The sequence below is a fragment of the Misgurnus anguillicaudatus genome, chromosome 1 (assembly GCF_027580225.2).
Source record: "Misgurnus anguillicaudatus chromosome 1, ASM2758022v2, whole genome shotgun sequence".
Classification (NCBI taxonomy): domain Eukaryota; kingdom Metazoa; phylum Chordata; class Actinopteri; order Cypriniformes; family Cobitidae; genus Misgurnus; species Misgurnus anguillicaudatus.
The window spans coordinates 7299520-7316919 of record NC_073337.2 but is presented as its reverse complement, the minus strand read 5'-3'; the positions used below and the strand labels follow the sequence as shown (position 1 = coordinate 7316919).

At 38.0% G+C, this 17400-nt stretch overlaps 1 protein-coding gene and 1 long non-coding RNA gene across 4 annotated transcripts in view; one reads left to right on the top strand and one right to left on the bottom strand.

Annotated features, from left to right (window-relative positions):
* The window catches only part of rassf3 (Ras association domain family member 3), a 47218-nt gene that overhangs the window by 14227 nt on the left and 15591 nt on the right, over positions 1–17400 (top strand). Inside the window, exons 1-2 of one of the 3 annotated variants that reach the window (XM_055189673.2) lie at positions 9659–10119; positions 14358–14451. The exons of 1 other annotated variant lie outside the window; for it this stretch is intronic. In XM_055189673.2, the coding sequence (XP_055045648.1) occupies positions 14425–14451 (27 nt within the window). In that variant the 5' untranslated portion in view covers positions 9659–10119; positions 14358–14424. Of the gene's footprint in view, positions 1–9658; positions 10120–14357; positions 14452–17400 lie in introns of those variants that run through there. One more of the 3 variants, XM_055189672.2, reaches the window with a different exon arrangement.
* Positions 4079–9606, bottom strand: LOC129431695 (uncharacterized). Its single transcript, XR_008639903.2, has 3 exons — positions 9249–9606; positions 8876–9022; positions 4079–5002 (listed from the first exon to the last, which is right to left on the bottom strand). It is a non-coding gene; the product is annotated as an uncharacterized lncRNA (long non-coding RNA).

Below are 17400 nucleotides of genomic sequence, written 5' to 3'. Positions count from 1 at the left end.
CAGATTCACATTCATCTCTATTGCACTTGCATGGAAATAACATATGTCTGTTAAAAGCAGAATATTACATTAGAAATCATGCCAATCCAGTTCTCCCACTTTGGTGGGCTGTAGGAGAAGATTTTGTAATATGTAAAATACTGCATTACCATGGCTTCAAGTTAACTAACCGGTTAATGTACATAACTGCTCTTAGATGATTAGTTTATGAATGCATAAATCTTAAATGTGGGTCATGCACACTCCTTATTAATCTTGTCATCTTTTCTTTGTTTACTAGCGCTCTTATTGTGTGCATGAGTGTATTTAGACCCGAAGCTAGTTTGTTAGTAATTTGGGATTAAACATGGGTGTGTACATTCCCTTAAGACAAACACACAAGCAGCTGTCTGTGTCAGTCCAAGCATGGATGAGTCTAGCAGTCATTTGTGTCTATGAATGTGGACCCTGCATTCCAGTCTGGAAGGTCCCCTCCCACCCATAGCCGGTCAGTCGAGTTGAGGCCACAGCTTCGGTCAGGGCTTAAGGCCACTGCTTCAAACCGCTGTAGTGTTGTAATGCTGACTATTAAGGGAGTGATGTACTGTACTGTAGGGAGGACAGGGTGTCTTCATGTAACACCCACTACAATGCAAAACAAACCACTAGTAGAACAGCATAAACGAGAATAGTAGAACAGCTAAACTAGTATGATGATGTATATAGTTAATTATTGTAAGACTTTATAACGTCATAAGTTATATATATTAGTATTATAAAATGAAAGAAGAAACAGAGGTGTAAATATGATCTAAAGAAGAGGAAGACTGAATGTAGGAAGGAGAGAGTTTCCCTTTAGGAAACAATGACAGGATGCAGCCTGCAGCAGAACTGAGCTTTTGACATTTACACACATCACATTGCAAACACCGATGTACCGGTTCATTGACATTAATAACTTATTACACAAATATACGCATACATATCACGGTCCGCCTGCTGGGATCGACCAAAGCTTGGTGCTCGCAAAGCACTTTATACTAAAATTCATCTGCAACAGAAATGTAAAGCAGGGCAGCTTGGGTAGCTCAAAAAGTTTCATTTTTCTCCGAGAAAGCAGTTTGTTGGCAGGCCTGCGCTGCTGACTGCTGGGAACGTTCTGGGTGGTAAAGCTGGTCCAAACTTCACCACAGTAACCACACAACCATGTGACTCCCAGATATGCACTGGGATGCATGTTAGACAATCTGGTCAAGTACGGATAAAAACAAGCAAGATACAACATTGTTTTATGTACTGGATAAACACTAGCAGATGACATTCAGACATCTGTTACTGCCATGGATCCACTTAACGTAAATCAATAAACATATGGCTTAGGCTAAGTGATGGAGAAAATATAACTTCTAACAGTCTACTGAATGATTGCTGCCAAAGGGAGTTTTGGGAAAGGGAAAATTTCTCATTGTTTGCTAGACTGCAATACTAAAATAACTCACTTTGGCTTTAACGTTCACAAGATGACATTCCTATAGGAACCCTATAAATAACTATCTGTAAAGATCAGGTCCCTTGACCTCATTAGAGATCCACAATCTGTGACTTACTTGTAGTACAGTAAAACAATACAAATCCTCCGAGAGGAATAGCAGGTCTTGCTTCCTCAGGACTGAGATTAGACGTTGTCCACCTTAAAAGCTAATCCTGCCCTTCTTCAAAGCTACATTTAGTCAACTAGGTCAGAGTTAACTATACAGTAAGCACCTCGCATAACATTCATACATGTTCGCACTTTGACCCTAAGAACTCATCTTCATTTTCAGATGATACATGGTTGATTTAACATATGCATGAAAAAATTAGCTGATGTGACTACTTTTGTATCAAGAGTAATAAAGATTAATTCCATAGAAAAGTGCACACAGCCTCTTTGCATGTAAATGTGTGTTAGGAGCATTGTTTACTCCTGGCTGTCATGCGGATTAGATTATCTGACAAACTGGATCTAGAAGTGGAAAGCTCAGCAACGGGTCAGACTGCATATTGTTTCATCTGGAAACTTGTTCTCCTTCTCTGATGTGAATGTGTTGCCTTAGCAAGCACCAGAATTATATTTGCATATATATTCATGCTTAGATATTTAAAGGTGCCACAGAATGTATAACTGTATCTGGGTGATTCTCACGAAAACTTGGTTTTAAAAATGTCAAGCATGAAAATGTAAAAATTGCTTAAATTTACTTTTTTTCCCACCAGACATTGAAAAACAAAGTCTGGAGTAAATGGGAACGTTAATTTAAAAACTTTTACTTATCATTTAACACTTTTTGTAACATAATTTAAAAAATAAGTCCTAAAGAAATCTCATTACCGCAACAGTCAGAAAACATCAACACTGACATATTTTCAAAATGACATGACAAACCTAAAAGAACATAATTTGGAGATTCTGCACATGCATTTAAAATCAAAGTATTATGCTTCTATTAATTCAATTAACATTTAATAAGCATCTGTTGCGGTAATGATAATCAAAATGTCGTGTAAGCATTCTGACAAGACAATATTTCAAATTAACTGTAAAAAAATGATCTTACCTGGTAGCCATCTTGAAGTAACTGGTCCATGTGCTTGGTCACTCAAAATCAAACTTTATTAAAATTCTGTATGTGTGCTAAAACTGTTCTCAAAAAGTGTTGCGGAGGATGAGAACATCAGGCATGGACACATCATTTTCCTAATTTTTCTTCATTATTATTATACATGAATATTCAGTAAACATTTTTTCTGTCATCTAAAGTAGTCTAGCAAAACATCCATTTATTTTTTTCTTAATATTTTTGTGTTAATTTGATTAAAATTACAACATAACGCATGTTCAAACACAGCCGGACACATTGTGGTAATGAGAATTTCAGCAGAAAATGAGATAAAATTTCCAATTATAAATTCTTATGTTGAAATCACACATTGTGCAAGGTAGAACACAGTATTGTGTTAATTCTGATGCTTTTTAATGTTAATATTACACATTTTAAAGCTAAAATCATTAGTGCCGTGGTGTTTCAATGGTTTCATGAGAATCACCCATCTAGGCATATATGAATGAATAATAAGAACTTTGTACATGGTAATGACATATCGTGAGCCTCAAACGCGTTTAGGGCTGCAACGATTAATCGTGTGTCCCATTAAAAATGCATCTGAAATCGATTTCAGCTTGTGCGTGTATAGGCTACTACACCATTTGGTCAGTAGGAAGTCCTTATCAATCTAAAATCATTATGAGTTGGAGTCGTTCATAATTGCATAAAAAAGCAACACTCCATAAAAAAACACATTAAAAATTTTATTTATTATCATGAAAATACCATAAACAATTTGAAGAAAAGCGATATAAACATTCTTCTAGACATTTCCTGGAATAGCGTTTGTAATGCTACTTCTTCTGTGGCACAAACGGAGTTTCTGCACGAGAGCGCTCCCTGGCTTTGGCATGTGCCGGGATTTCACCGTAATTCATTAAAATTCATTCATTGAGAAAACGCATATTTGCATGATTAATCGTTGCAGCCCTAAACGCGTTGGTTTCCTAATTTTGATGTAAACCTTGTGCACGCAAAAGACTGCTGGAAAACAGGCCAATCTCAACATAACACAGACTGTGATGTGACAGTCGAGATGTACGCCCCAGCATTAAATTACACATTAAATTAATTACAAAGTTGTTAACATGTTTACTTATGTGAGCTACTGACATGAGCCTCAGAGCAGAGCAGAGCTCAATATTATTATTCATGACCCTTCAAAATATGGCAAAACTAGATAATTTCATTCAAAGGACAAATCCTAGGGTTGTAAATGGACATGTTAAAATGTTTCTGGATAATCTTTGCACTTATTAAAGTTACATACCTCCCATGTAGATATCAAAGAACAATTTAACATATTATTTCAATGCGTTCTTTGGGACCTTTAAGCAAACAACTTATGCAAAAAATTTAACTTTGGGATGTAACTCATCCTGCAGTGTTTGTGCTTTATACATCAATGATCTCTTGTAGAGGCTTGTTAAAGTGAGGTGTGCCATTACTGTTCTAAACACGCAGACTTTATGCCTGGAGGAGAATAAACAACCTAAATTAATTCTGTAGCTATAAATTGAAGGATGGACCTGAGCCATAAGAACCATAATATCATAACATCCAGTCAGAACATCCCATGTAGCAACATGCTAAAACTCACGGCAAACACTTTTCCAACCACTTAACAATGTTGTGCAACAACCCACAACACAATAACATTCATCAGAGTAGGCAAAAATATACTGTAAAACTTTACTTTTAGCCACAAAGTCAAAAGTGAGATGCAAAAGATGCCAGAGATTTAAATTATAAATTGAGCTAAAGGTGCACAAATTACTGGTACAAAATGTACTAAATGGTTTTGGAGTCAGGTTAGTTCCCACAATTCATGTCTTATCTCTTTCCTTCCACTCGCTTTCAGTCCAATCATGACCCCATTGTAAGTCCAGCCTACAGAGTTTAAATCAACTTGTTGTTTATAGAGGTCATGTTAACAAGCAGTCCGTCTCAATCCAAGGTTTATTTTTCGATGAAGAGATTTGAACCAAAGTATATGCATGCTTGCCTGGGGTTATGCTTGCATCAGATTGTGGACACCGGATTGAGTATTTAAAAACAAGAGAGCTTTTGAAACCCACAAGACAAGACAGAACCCGTCCTGGAGTTTAGACTAACCTTCTCCCTGTGGGTGTCCTTTGTGTTAACAGTAGTAGATGTTGGTCCCAAATTACCTTCTATTTAGTCTTCCTTCACCGTCTGGATATGTGAGGTTTGGCTGTAGAAAAGACTATGATTTCCATCTAGGGATGGTCCCAGGATAGTAAACACTAAGCCCTGACTGTTTGCGCTCCTTGATCTTATCCAGGATCTCTGAGGTCATTGTTTCAGCTTTCCTCCGATTGCTGTTTTTCGGAGTCATACATGCTTCCCGTGGCATCCTGAAATTATACAATGGAACTTACTGTACTATATGAGCAGATGGGAACTAGTACTTAAACTCTTTGGGGTTTTGGTCTGCACATCCTTGGGATAAACAGAAGAGTTATGTGTTTGCTGCACCCTTGGGTGTTGCCATTAGTCTTACACTCTCAGAAATAAAGGTACAAATGTTGTCACTGGGGCGCTACCTTTTAAAAAGGTCCTAATATGTACCATTTTGTTACACATATGAACCTTAAAGGAACCAATATCTACCTCTAAGGTACCAATGTGTACATTTTAGGTACCAATATGCACTTAAGGTACAAAAGTGTACTTTTTAAAAAGGTGCAACCCAATTGACAACTTGTACCTTTATGTACCTTTTTCTGAGAGTGTACGGTATTAAAATGTACCGAGCCCCTAAGGTGACATTGGCGTAAAAATCGAAAGTTTAGTTTCATGTGCTCACGCGAAACCTTCATGTGCAGAATTTTTAAAAAAAGTTTTGTTTCACGTGGTCGCGTGAAACTAGCGCGTGAAACTATTGCATGCGCACGTGAAACTATCGCGTGCGCACATAAAAGCGAAAGTTTCACCTGCATGTGCGATAGATTCACGTGCTCACGCGATAGATTCACGTGCGCACTTGATGGATTCACGTGTGCACTTTATATATTCACGTGTGCACTTGATAGATTCACGTGTGCACGCAATTGTTTCATGTAAGCAAGCAAAACAATTGCGTGCGCACGTGAATCTATCGCGTGAGCACGTGAATCTATCGCACGTGCAGGTGAAACTTTCGCTTTTATGTGCGGACGCGATAGTTTCACGTGTGCATGCAAAACTAGACCCGATAGTTTCACGCGCGCATGTAATAGTTTCACGCGAGCATGCAATAGTTTCACGTGCACACGCAAAACTAAACTTTATTTAATTTTTGCTCCATGTCCCCTTAGGGGCTTTCATGTGCTCAAGCAAAACCTTCATGTGCAGAATTTTTTTTTAAAGTTTTGTTTTGCATGCTTACGTGAAACGATCGCGTGAGCACATAAATCTATCGCATGCGCAAGTGAAACTTTCGCTTTTATGTGTGCACGTGATAGTTTCTCGCGAGCATGCAATAGTTTCACGTGTGCACGCAAAACTAAACACAAAAGTTTTACATGCACACGCAAAACTAAACTTTATTTAATTTTTGCTCCATGTCATCTTATGGGCTTTCATGTGCTTACGCAAAACCTACATGTGCAGAATTTTTAAAAAAAGTTTTGTTTTGCGTGCTTACAAGAAACTATCGCGTACACACGTGAATCTATCGAGTACTCACTTGAATCTATCGCGTGAGCACATGAATCTATTGTGTGCGCAGGTGAAACTTTCGCTTTTACATGTGCACGCAATAGTTTCACGCATGCACGCGATAGTTTCACATGTGCACAATTTAAGTTAGGGATGCACCGAAATGAAAATTCTTGGCCGAAACCGAAAAAAGGAAACCAAGGCCAAAAAAAACAAAACCGAAACACCGAAAGAAATTATTATGCCAATTATTAGTACAATTGCATTTATGGCTATCACTGTGTACTACATTTACTAGGGGTGTGTGACAGATAAAAAATAATGTCTGAAATTAGCATTAGGTACAGAAATCAAATTAAATGAATCATAACACAATAAATTAAATATATTATTATTTTTAGAGCTATTTGTCTCTTTGTCATGGGTTGTTTGATTAACATTAATGACACAGACTTAAGTAGGTTAATCTGACTGTAATCTATACATACTTAAGACATAAACAAATGTTTTTATTAGAAAAAGAATACTGTGGAGATCATTTTGTTTATATGTGCCCTGTCAATAACAGAGAGATTTTATGTTTGCTTGTTTTTTTTTTTAAACGCGTCTCTCTAGTATGTGCACTATTGAGGGCACTTAAACACGCGCACACACCGAGACCGAGGGTGAATCCCAAACAGCGCAACAGTCGCTCCACATAAAAACGTTACGTTGTGTTTCGTTGCTTTATTCAGCAAATGTACGTTAATGGATTAGAGTATGAGACACAGCGCGACCCTCTCTAAAGTTTACACATCAAGACATGCTTAATTTTTGAAGACGCGTGCAAACAGCTCGACCGTGAGTGAAACCTGCTTGAGCACGAAGGGGAGGGGTGGGAGATGACTGATCACCTTGAGTGAAACCCAAGAGCTAGCGCACGGATGGGAGGGGCGCGGTTGACACTCATTTTCGGTTGACTTTTTCGGCTGGATTTTTAATTTCGGCCCGAAACCGATAATGCCATTTTCGGCCGAAATTTTCGGTGCACCCCTAATTTAAGTGCCAGAAGATGATAAATTTGAGATTTCTTTTATTACATCACCTTTCTTATTGTCTTAAAGTTTGCTCTTAACTTTATGTTAGCTACATTGTTTTAATGGTCTCTTAATGTATAATTAAAGAACACACATTGTAAATATAGTAATCCTCCATGTTAAGCTTATAATTTTGGATAATTAAAGGACTGAAACTCCATGACCCTTTGCCATTTCAAATAGCATAATATTTAACCAGTTATTGCATTTTAAGGGCTAAGACGTTAATCGGTCTTGTAAGGCGTGTATAGGAGTTGTTCCTAAGGTCATCCATACATGGGCCCACCACAAAAACTCTTTGTAAGAAAATGATTTATCCTCACGACACATTCCACACACCCTTACGTAAATGCTAGTACAGAAACAGTGCCTGTGTGCTGGGAGAATGAACCACTCCCCCTTTGCAAAGGAATGTGGGTAATGTGTAATGAAGGCTATGGCCCTCAGCCAGAAAAACTACAGGTTGCCGTCACAGGTCACATCTCTGGCTGGATCCTATTGTTCTGTAACAGGGTGAGGTGGGCTGGAGATGAGTTTGCTAGTGGGGCGAGACATCCGGATTGTGTTTTCACACGCTCCTTGGTAGCAAAATCATGGCGGGTGCATCATTTTTCTTAAGATCGTAACTTCAGTTATCTGAAGTTATATAGCATATAGCATCGACCAACCGGTTGAGAGATTCCTGGACTAGCACTTTGTCAGCTTTTGGTTTGCATAACTTAGCGGTTTCCTCTGCTGACAGGGTATTTTTAGGCCCTCCCCATGTTCTTGGGTTTATATTAAGCGCTGTCCTTCTACAGACCTCTTGAAAGCTACAGTTTGTAGGGTGTGGTTAGCCCTGTCCTTGATCTACTGCAGATGTTGCCTGCAACTCTGTGGCTCTTTGAAATCAACATTTGACTTTTGTCTGGGTGGGCTGTTATGATATATTATGCTCCGTAAAATGCAAGTATAAGGGAAAAATTGCTTGAAGACATAATATACTTAAACCTCAAAGCAGCTGTTAACACTAAAATGATGTCTATGCTCTTTTGGGTTGCATTTGAGCCTCAAAATTCAATATAAAAACTGCTTCGTAGACAATACCATAATGAAATTCGCCTGAGTGATAATGCAAGCCAATGCTTTGGGGCTTTCCCTAATTTAAAAGAAAGATGTAAAAATGTTCTGTTGAATAACATTATTTTCTAGAACATCATTTTGTCTTTTTCGTTCCTTATAAGCAATTACATGTGTATGCTTTCAGAGATTTTCATATCACAGATATCTGTTATCTGCAAAGGGGTGGAACCCAACATCTTTGGACAAATTACAAACAGTGCTCAAAGGCTAACCCCAAAGATGAGTGTTTTCCAGATGGAGCTGATCCAAAACCAGACCTCAAGTCATAGAAATGAGGCTTGTAATTTGTCGTTGGTTAGAGAAGTTGCGTTTTCTCTCTGGGCATCAGCTTCCACATTAAAGCACGGCAATCATGACTGAATCAACAGATAAACCAGTGGTCAATTTTACCTGCCCTGTCCTGATCACATGACCTGCGGAAGTTGCAGCATCTCATTTCCTCCCAGTCACCGTTGTCACAGGTCTCTGTCCAGACATGTTAACCAGCCTTCAACAGTGGTTGAGGTGTCGTTCTCACGCATTTAAAATTGTAGGTCACTGAAACACAAAGTTCTGCCATGTGAGACGACATGTATACATTTTTACTTTTATAAGTTTGGTCTATATGTTTGTATTGGTCTGTAGAAACACCCATTCATATGGGTTACGGGCCGGAATTGTATTATATGCCCCAAATGTATATTTTAATTTCCAATGAAAGTACTTGAGAAGTAGGCCATATGTTTCAAAAAAGGAAGCTTGCATCTGTGTGCTGCATACTTACAGTGGTGAAAATTGTTTTCCAGTCATCAACATGCTTTTAAAGACAGTATTTCTTTTAAGACAGCAAATGTATTCATTATATTATAATAATAATATCTTGTGGAATCTTTTGTTATAGATTCAACTCTAGGTTTTTTTGAAGTCGTCATAGAAGCAGACAATTAAATATTAATGCGCCAGTTACGTACAGTAAACGCTAGTGGACTATATTGTTTGGCGGATGAATTTTTGTATTCAAAAGCAGAATACAATTAACAAATTCAACTATTTATTGAACATTTCGTGTCTGTACTTATATAAGAAAGTGCTTTTCGGAGTGAGTGTGAAGTGTTTGTGTGTGGCTGAGAGGATGCATATGTGTATGTATGAGAGAAGTGTGCGATATTAAGTGTGTGCGCGCGCCCCCATGTGGGTGTGTTCAATCTCCATTGCGCGTCTCCGGTAGCCTTGCGTTGGATTCAGTTTAGTTTGCGAGAAGTCGTTGGTTAGATTTGAGTTGCTTGCTTGCCCGTTCCGCGAAGTTTTAACCAAACAGTAGGATTTAAATTATTAATATACCGGAAGACTCAAATAGGAGAGTAACGTAACTTATATTTCTCATTTGCCGACCGTCGGGTCATTCAGAGAGAAACTGCTGAGCGGCGTTGACTCGTGTTTCAAGTTTCCTTGCGCCAATTCATTTTATTACACTTCTTTATTTGAATACTTCTCACTTACAATTTTTCGGATGTGTCAGAGTTTCTCTTCAAATGTCGTGGACGAGCACCATGAGTAGTGGATACAGTAGTTGGGAAGAAGATTCAGAGGAATATTTTTTCACTGCCAGAACTTCCCTGTTTAAGAAGCCTTCAGTTAAACCCAGCCACATTAAGGTGAATATATTTAAAATATATATATTTATTTACATAAGTGTTTATATTTAATTTTAGTGCGACGTTGCGCCTAGGCGTGCTGTTGCCATATAAGTTAGGCATACAGGTGTGGTACAACCATGTGCTACATAACTAAAAGAAACAGAGTAAATATAATATATGCATAATATTAAATCATTTAATTTATCATAAGTAACTGTTATTTAATGTATCATTGTCATATTTAATACTAGGTGTCCAGAATTAGCCTTTGCATTGAGTATTCGCATTAAACTTTTGCACGCATGCGCAATGACTCCTACAATGGGCCAAAGTTTGAAATGCACTTTTACTCATTAACAAAGGTCAGGGTTTAGTTCAACCAGCAGAATAAATAGCATTACTGTTTACAAAAGTACAGAGACCTGTTGCATGCTTGTATCCCATTGGGTGAGCTGTCAGTCTAAGTTGGCAGCTGTGGGCTGTTATTTTGATTTAAAATGGCCTTATAATAATCTGATGTTTCATCATACTGTGTTAAGGATGTACCGTCTGTAGCAATTTTTGCTTTAATAGGAGTTTTATGTGTAATAGCATGACGTCATGCCCCATGAATGCTGTTTTGTTCTGGATCTCCATGCTTGGAGTGTCTCTAAACTGGCTGACTGGTTGCATTCCCAAATCAAAGACAACTACTCATAATTTCACACAGTTTTACGGCCTGTCTGTGCCTGTAGTACAACTGCACCGTGACTGACCTCATGTGATTTGAATACTGTCATGTGCGATATAAAGAGGAGCTCAGAGACTCAAAGATTAACAGAATCACCCCCATGCTTCTGTCAATTACCCAATTGTGGGAAAATGTCAGCGGGGAGACGTCTTTGCAGAGAACTTCCTGAGTAAATTTTGTCATGTGAATGGTCATTAAAGGGGGAAACAGTTGTAGATCATTTAAAACCTACTAAACATCCTTGTAGGTAACAATTTAAGGTATGCACTCCTCATCTGAATGCTATTCCAAAATCTTTGCTTCTTCCTGAGTTGACATCTTTTACCAACATAGCAAGAATACTTGCAGAATGGATCTCGGTGTAAAAATAAAGTCGAAATCTGCAGTCATTATTTAGCCTTGATCTATCGAATTCCAGACTTTTAATATTATCCTGACACATGCTGCATGACTATCCATTGTGTTATGTGACAACAGGCAAAATAATTGCTCAAAAAGGAATGAGTCAGTTCCTTAAACAGTACAAGCATTGCTACAGCTCTCTTCCTGTTACTTCATTTCAACCAAAAAGTCTCTTCCCCCATATTAGTTTCATCATCAGTCAAGTTACCCGAAAGTTAATTTTGAACCTCTATCTAGTAACTTCGTGCTTGAAATACAAATTGATACATTTATGTCCAGTACAATATGTGTCGTCACCCTGATCACGCCCTGTTTTTCGGTCTGTTCTCATGGCCATCTCCACCATTGGTGGAGAAAAATGCAGGGCACAGATGCGGTGACCCTGGGAAACAGCTGCCAGGCCAGGCATGCAGAGCAGGATCATGGGGGCTTGTGTGGGCCACAGCACACAGAGAAACACTGTGACTATAATGACGTGATGTAGTTCAAGCTGTTTTTCTTGTATGTGGTGTACAGTGTACTTAAAGATACCAATTTGCCTGCGATGTGTCATTTTTTGCTGATGAAGTCAACTAATGGATCCACTTTTTATCGCCCAAGTTTACATACACCCTCGTAATGCAATATTGTGATTGTTTTACCTCATAATGCAATTATAATGGGATTTTGGCAATATTGTGATTATGTGTAAACAAAATACTTAATAAATGCGATTAAGCTCAAATATAAGCCCCATGCGCATTACAAGTTCAGGTGCTAGAATGAGTCCATGCCATGCACGTTCAGGTCCGAGCAAGAGTCCAAGATGCGTGCATTTCAAGTCTAGATGCGTATGAGAAGGAATCTGCGCATGTTACAAGCTATCTCGCACAAAGTGAAGCCCACAAACACTCTCATGCGAGGAAAAGCATGCAATGCGCATGTTAATGTGAAACTGTGATGATAATAATAATAACTATCACCAGCTATTGTCATGAAAGCCCGCTATTCGGCCAAATGTCTGACGATCGTCAAAACACGATAAGCAAAACACGATCAGCAAAACCCTAGTGTAGCCGTTTTTAATCGCAGTATCCGGCCATGTAAACATTTTAATTGCATCTATATACTGCACTAGTGTCAGCTTCAGACGTCACGCCCACAGAATGTTGGCTAAACGTCTGATGTTTATCGTACACTTTCCTGGAAACCCTGTGGGAATGTCTTCTTTTGATTTGTTGAAATTAACCAGATTTCCAGGAGACGCAAGTGTCGTGATTAGTTTTGGTCCCTGGAAAACAAAACTCTGATGTTCCATTGAGGAAGAGAATCAGTCGTGTTCACGTGGATAATAATGACCAGTTATCATGTTCAGCTAAACATTGGATTCTCAAAAATATGCAAAGTTCGCAGCATACACTCTAAAAGACGTCTAAGAGTTTTGCTTGAGGCAGTTAGTGGAGTCAAAAAGTTCAGTTCTCCTGAATTACTTGTAGGTGTTAAAAAGTGGAGAGATATGCTTCAAACAGACGTTTACCGGAAGCGTCTCATTGGTGTGGCTGTTGATGAAGTGCACAACGTTGTTCTATGGTGAGTAATGTTGTTTATTTAGATGCTATTCGCTTGCGGCTGGTTATTTCAATAACTGACTTGTTGCCAGCCGGTTCATTATTGTGGGGAGTCCGAAACGTGTCTCGGTTTCACTTTTTGCGTAGTTACTGCACTTAGCCTTTGTAGGGCAGTTCAGTATTGAAGGTCTGGCTACGCGACACTAATACTGCACTAACTGAAGTGCGCAGGTGTTTTTGTCATGCACCTTAAGGGCGAATTCGTTTTAACCTTGACACTAGGATGATTATTGGAAATAATCACATTTATTGGTGTACAACATGTAAAGTTAGTCATTGAGGAACTGTAATTGTGGACTTTAAAGATTATGTAAATTTAAGTTGGCTGAAACCATTTTCCTGGTTATTCACAGTGTTGCTTTCACTGGACCGCGGTGGGAAAAAAGACTTAACAGTTGTAAAGAAGGAAAGACGTTATCTACAGTCCACAGACTGTTTTTAAACCCCATGCCCTGATTGAAACAGAAATTAAATTAGCGGTCTTATAACGGCGTAACCAAAAACTGCTTACTGTTTGCAAATACAGACGTCCAGTTTAGTGCAGGCACAGTTTGCATACATGTACAAAACTGCTACTCTACCTATGACCTTCATGCTGTTGTGTGCATGTTTGTTATTGTGGCTAGAATCCAACAGCAACATTCATTTTGGTGGCTGATAGTTTCTGCATGATGTCATTGACCTTGAGAAGCTGTATGCATTGCCAGCAGGCACAAAGAAACTTTATAAATCATTATTTGGGTGATCCAGAAGGTTCTCCGGGTTAATCCTGATCCTTCTGCTCGGCATGATTCAACCTCAGATAAGGTTCAAAGCGCTCGAGTCATTACCACAATTCATCATCGTGGGTCAGCTGATCAGAGGAATCTGCTGTAATGATTTGGGCAATTGCTCGCGTTGATGGCGTGAATTAGGATCGGTATGATAGCTGCTGGATTTGTGATAATGTTTAGCCGCCTTTCTCTATCTTAAGGCCGAAGTATAGTTCATTTTTTATGTGTACACGATGGAAGAGTGCAAGCTTACTGTATACTCAGCTTTAGAGTATCTTCATTGGCTTGAGAAGTAAAATGGCTGGTTGGTGTCATGCCTTCATGCAAGGAAATCTGTTTTAAAGAAAACTTTATTTATGCAGCTGTCACTGGGTGCAAAACGCATTCACTCCAGACAGACACATAAGGTACCTTAATGTTGCTTGGTTCATACTGCGAAAATCTTTTTTTTTAGTTGTTTTGTCTGCGTTCATGTTTAGTTCTTTCTTTTATCACAGAATGGAAAGAATTTCACTCTGTTTGTTCTTCTGCCATGGTTGTGTAAGTTACCGTTGCTGTACATGAATAGCCTGCATTACACAGAACAGAACCCAATTATATAAGAAATCAAAGAGCAAATCACACCATGTGCCTTACAGAGATCTGGAGCAATATTTTTATTGCAATGACAATTTCATGAACTTTGCAACGCGAGATAAAGAAAAGCATCAGATAACAAACGTCTTATGTTTGTTTTCATTGCAGTATCAAGCTCTGATGAGGAAAGCACACCATCTTAATGTGATTAGCTCCTAAAGTAGCCGTGTGCGTCATGGAGCAGTGTTTCATTATCATCCAGGTGTGTGTGCGTCTGCTGCCTTCGGTAATCTATATTACAATCGGCCTTGATTGACACCAGTGACACAAAGTCTGTGCCCAGTGTCCATCATTGAGACGTAGATTATCATTCTCTCTAGTATTAGTAGTAGTAGGCCTTTAAAGCTTTTAAAAAACTTGTGAATGGAGAAGCGTGTCTCACTCTTTAGCACTAACCGTTTACGGTCACGGCTCTGTTAGACACATGTTAGGAGCTGATGCGTGGGTCCATATGTTGGAGCATCTGGTTGTATTTTTTATTTTTTGAGAGAGAGAGCTGTAATTACAGTTAAGAGGAAGATAACGCCAGATGAAGCTGGCTTGGTCTCACTATGTCATCATGTCACGCAAAACCTCAGCTCTGTCAAACAGACGTTACAGCATTGGTTTACATGGTTTATAGCTTTTTATTATTATTGCTTTAACAGCAGTTACATTTGCAGTAACCAATAGTTTGATAATTGTTAACTCTACATAACGTCTCCATTTGACCTATCTTGATCTGGTGTGTGAACCAGCAATAATTGTACCCTTATTGTTGATCACATCTCTAAAGATGTGCTTTGCTGCAGGTTTATATTTGGGTGATTCTCACGAAAACTTGGTTTTAAAAATGTCATGACAAACCAATGTCTGGTGGGTACTTTTTTCCCACCAGACATTGAAAAACAAAGTCTGGAGTAAATGGGAACATTAATTTAAAAACTTTTACTTATCATTCAACACTTTTTGTAACATAATTTAAAAATTAGTCCTAAAAAATCTCATTACCACAACAGTCAGAAAACATCAACACTGACATATTTTCAAAATGACATGACAAAGCTGAAAGAACATAATTTGGAGATTCTGCACATGCATTTAAAATCAAAGTATTATGCTTCTATTAATTAAATTAACATTTAATAAGCATCTGTTGCGGTAATGATAATCAAAATGTTGTGTAAGCATTCTGACAAGACATTATTTCAAATTAACTGTAAAAAAATGATCTTACCTGGTAGGCATCTTGAAGTAACTGGTCCATGTGCTTGGTCACTCAAAATCAAACTTTATTAAAATTCTGTATGTGTGCTTAAACTGTTCTCAAAAAGTGTTGCGGAGGATGAGAACATCAGACATGGACACATCATTTTCCTAATTTGTCTTCATTATTATTATACTTGAATATTCAGTAAATGTTTTTTCTGTTATCTAAAGTAGTCTAGCAAAACATCCATTTATTTTTTTTCATAATATTTTTGTGTTAATTTGATTAAATTACAACATAACGCATGTTCAAACACAGCCGGACACATTGCGGTAATTAGAATTTAAGCAGAAAATGAGATAAAATTTCCAATTATAAATTCTTATGTTGAAATCACACATTGTGCAAGGTAGAACACAGTATTGTGTTAATTCTGATGCTTTTTAATGTTACTATATTACACATTTTAAAGCTAAAATCATTAGTGCCGTGGTGTTTCAATGGTTTCGTGAGAATCACCCATTTAGTGCAATGTGTCTAGTATCAAAGTCACAGTTTTAGCATTACTTTAGTATTTGTGGTCAAGGTTGCGACAACCTTTTTGTAGAGCGGATCTGTTTGCACTCGTCCTTAACTGGAAGGTGGTTGTTCTGAGTCCTCCTCGATTGTTTTGCTGACCACCCAGCCATCTATAAGTTTGTTCCTCTCATAGTTGAATGAAGTGCATACCTGCTTAGACATCAGACATTTTAATTTGAGAAATCTTTGTGACTTTTAAAGATCTGTGTGTGTGTTACAGTTGCAGATCAACTATCAGGAAATGGTGCTTGAACATCAGAGTTTTCTTCGGGTTTTATCGCTTCCTGGTTTTCATTAGATCAACTGTTGTAGGGAGCTGTAATCTACTTAAACACTTGTTATAGTTGGCATTATCAGTAAATATTCTGAAAAAAACTAAAATTCTCCTTTGTCCCCTTTTCATCTTCTTGATATCAGTTTGTATATATAACTTTTAAGTTGACTTATCGGTTTAAATAAAACTATTCCCCTCAGAATAAACATCCCCACATGGCAGTGTTGAGATAAAGAATAGTTTGGCTGGATTTATTTAAAACCGGATAAGTTCACGGAGTGCCCAGGTCACATAGCGGCACCTAGCATGCGTCATCTGATCTCTGTCTTTTTCATTCCACATTTTCTTTTGAAATCTTTTGTAAGCCATCACTTTTCCAGAATGACATCATCACAGAGCACCGCAGTAGTTGTATTTCAATGGATTAAATATCCAGCTGAACAAAGATCTCTTTATACTTTTCATCTTCTCTACTACATAGAAATCTTTCAGCCTTGGTGTACTGTTTTGGTTTCTTTGCTGGGTTCTGATAAGACGACTTTTACACGCTTAGATATGAAACCTTGCTGGGTTAATTTTTATCAAGTTATGGTGCCTAGACTAGAGGACGTCTTGTTATCAATAAATGTAAAAGGTTAATACTGTTTACATTACACTTATATTGAAGCATTTAGCAGACATTTTTATCCAAAGTGATTTTCAACAGTGAGGAAAACGATAAAGTGTTTCATTTTAGGGAGGCAATGATTTAAGAAGCGCTATACAAAATTGCAAGGTTTACAGATGATGCTGTTAGTTTTCTAATGGCACATTATCTAGATGTGATTCCCATCAACATTTAGGCTGTCATTTGACCTAATGTTTTTGAGCATTTGGTCTTTCTGCTCCGCTTATATTTAAGGCCAAGTTACATTGAGTATGACCAATCCAGCACTTTGGCGAGATATTTTTGCTCTGTGATTTCATAATTCAACTTTAGAGGTATTTCATCAATCAAAAACAGTAGATGAGGCATAGTCACGAAATGTCTCAAAGTTTCCTCATCGTATTCCCTCAGCCATGACAAGTGGGTACATTTCATGAGAATTATGACTGAAGTCAGCTGGCTC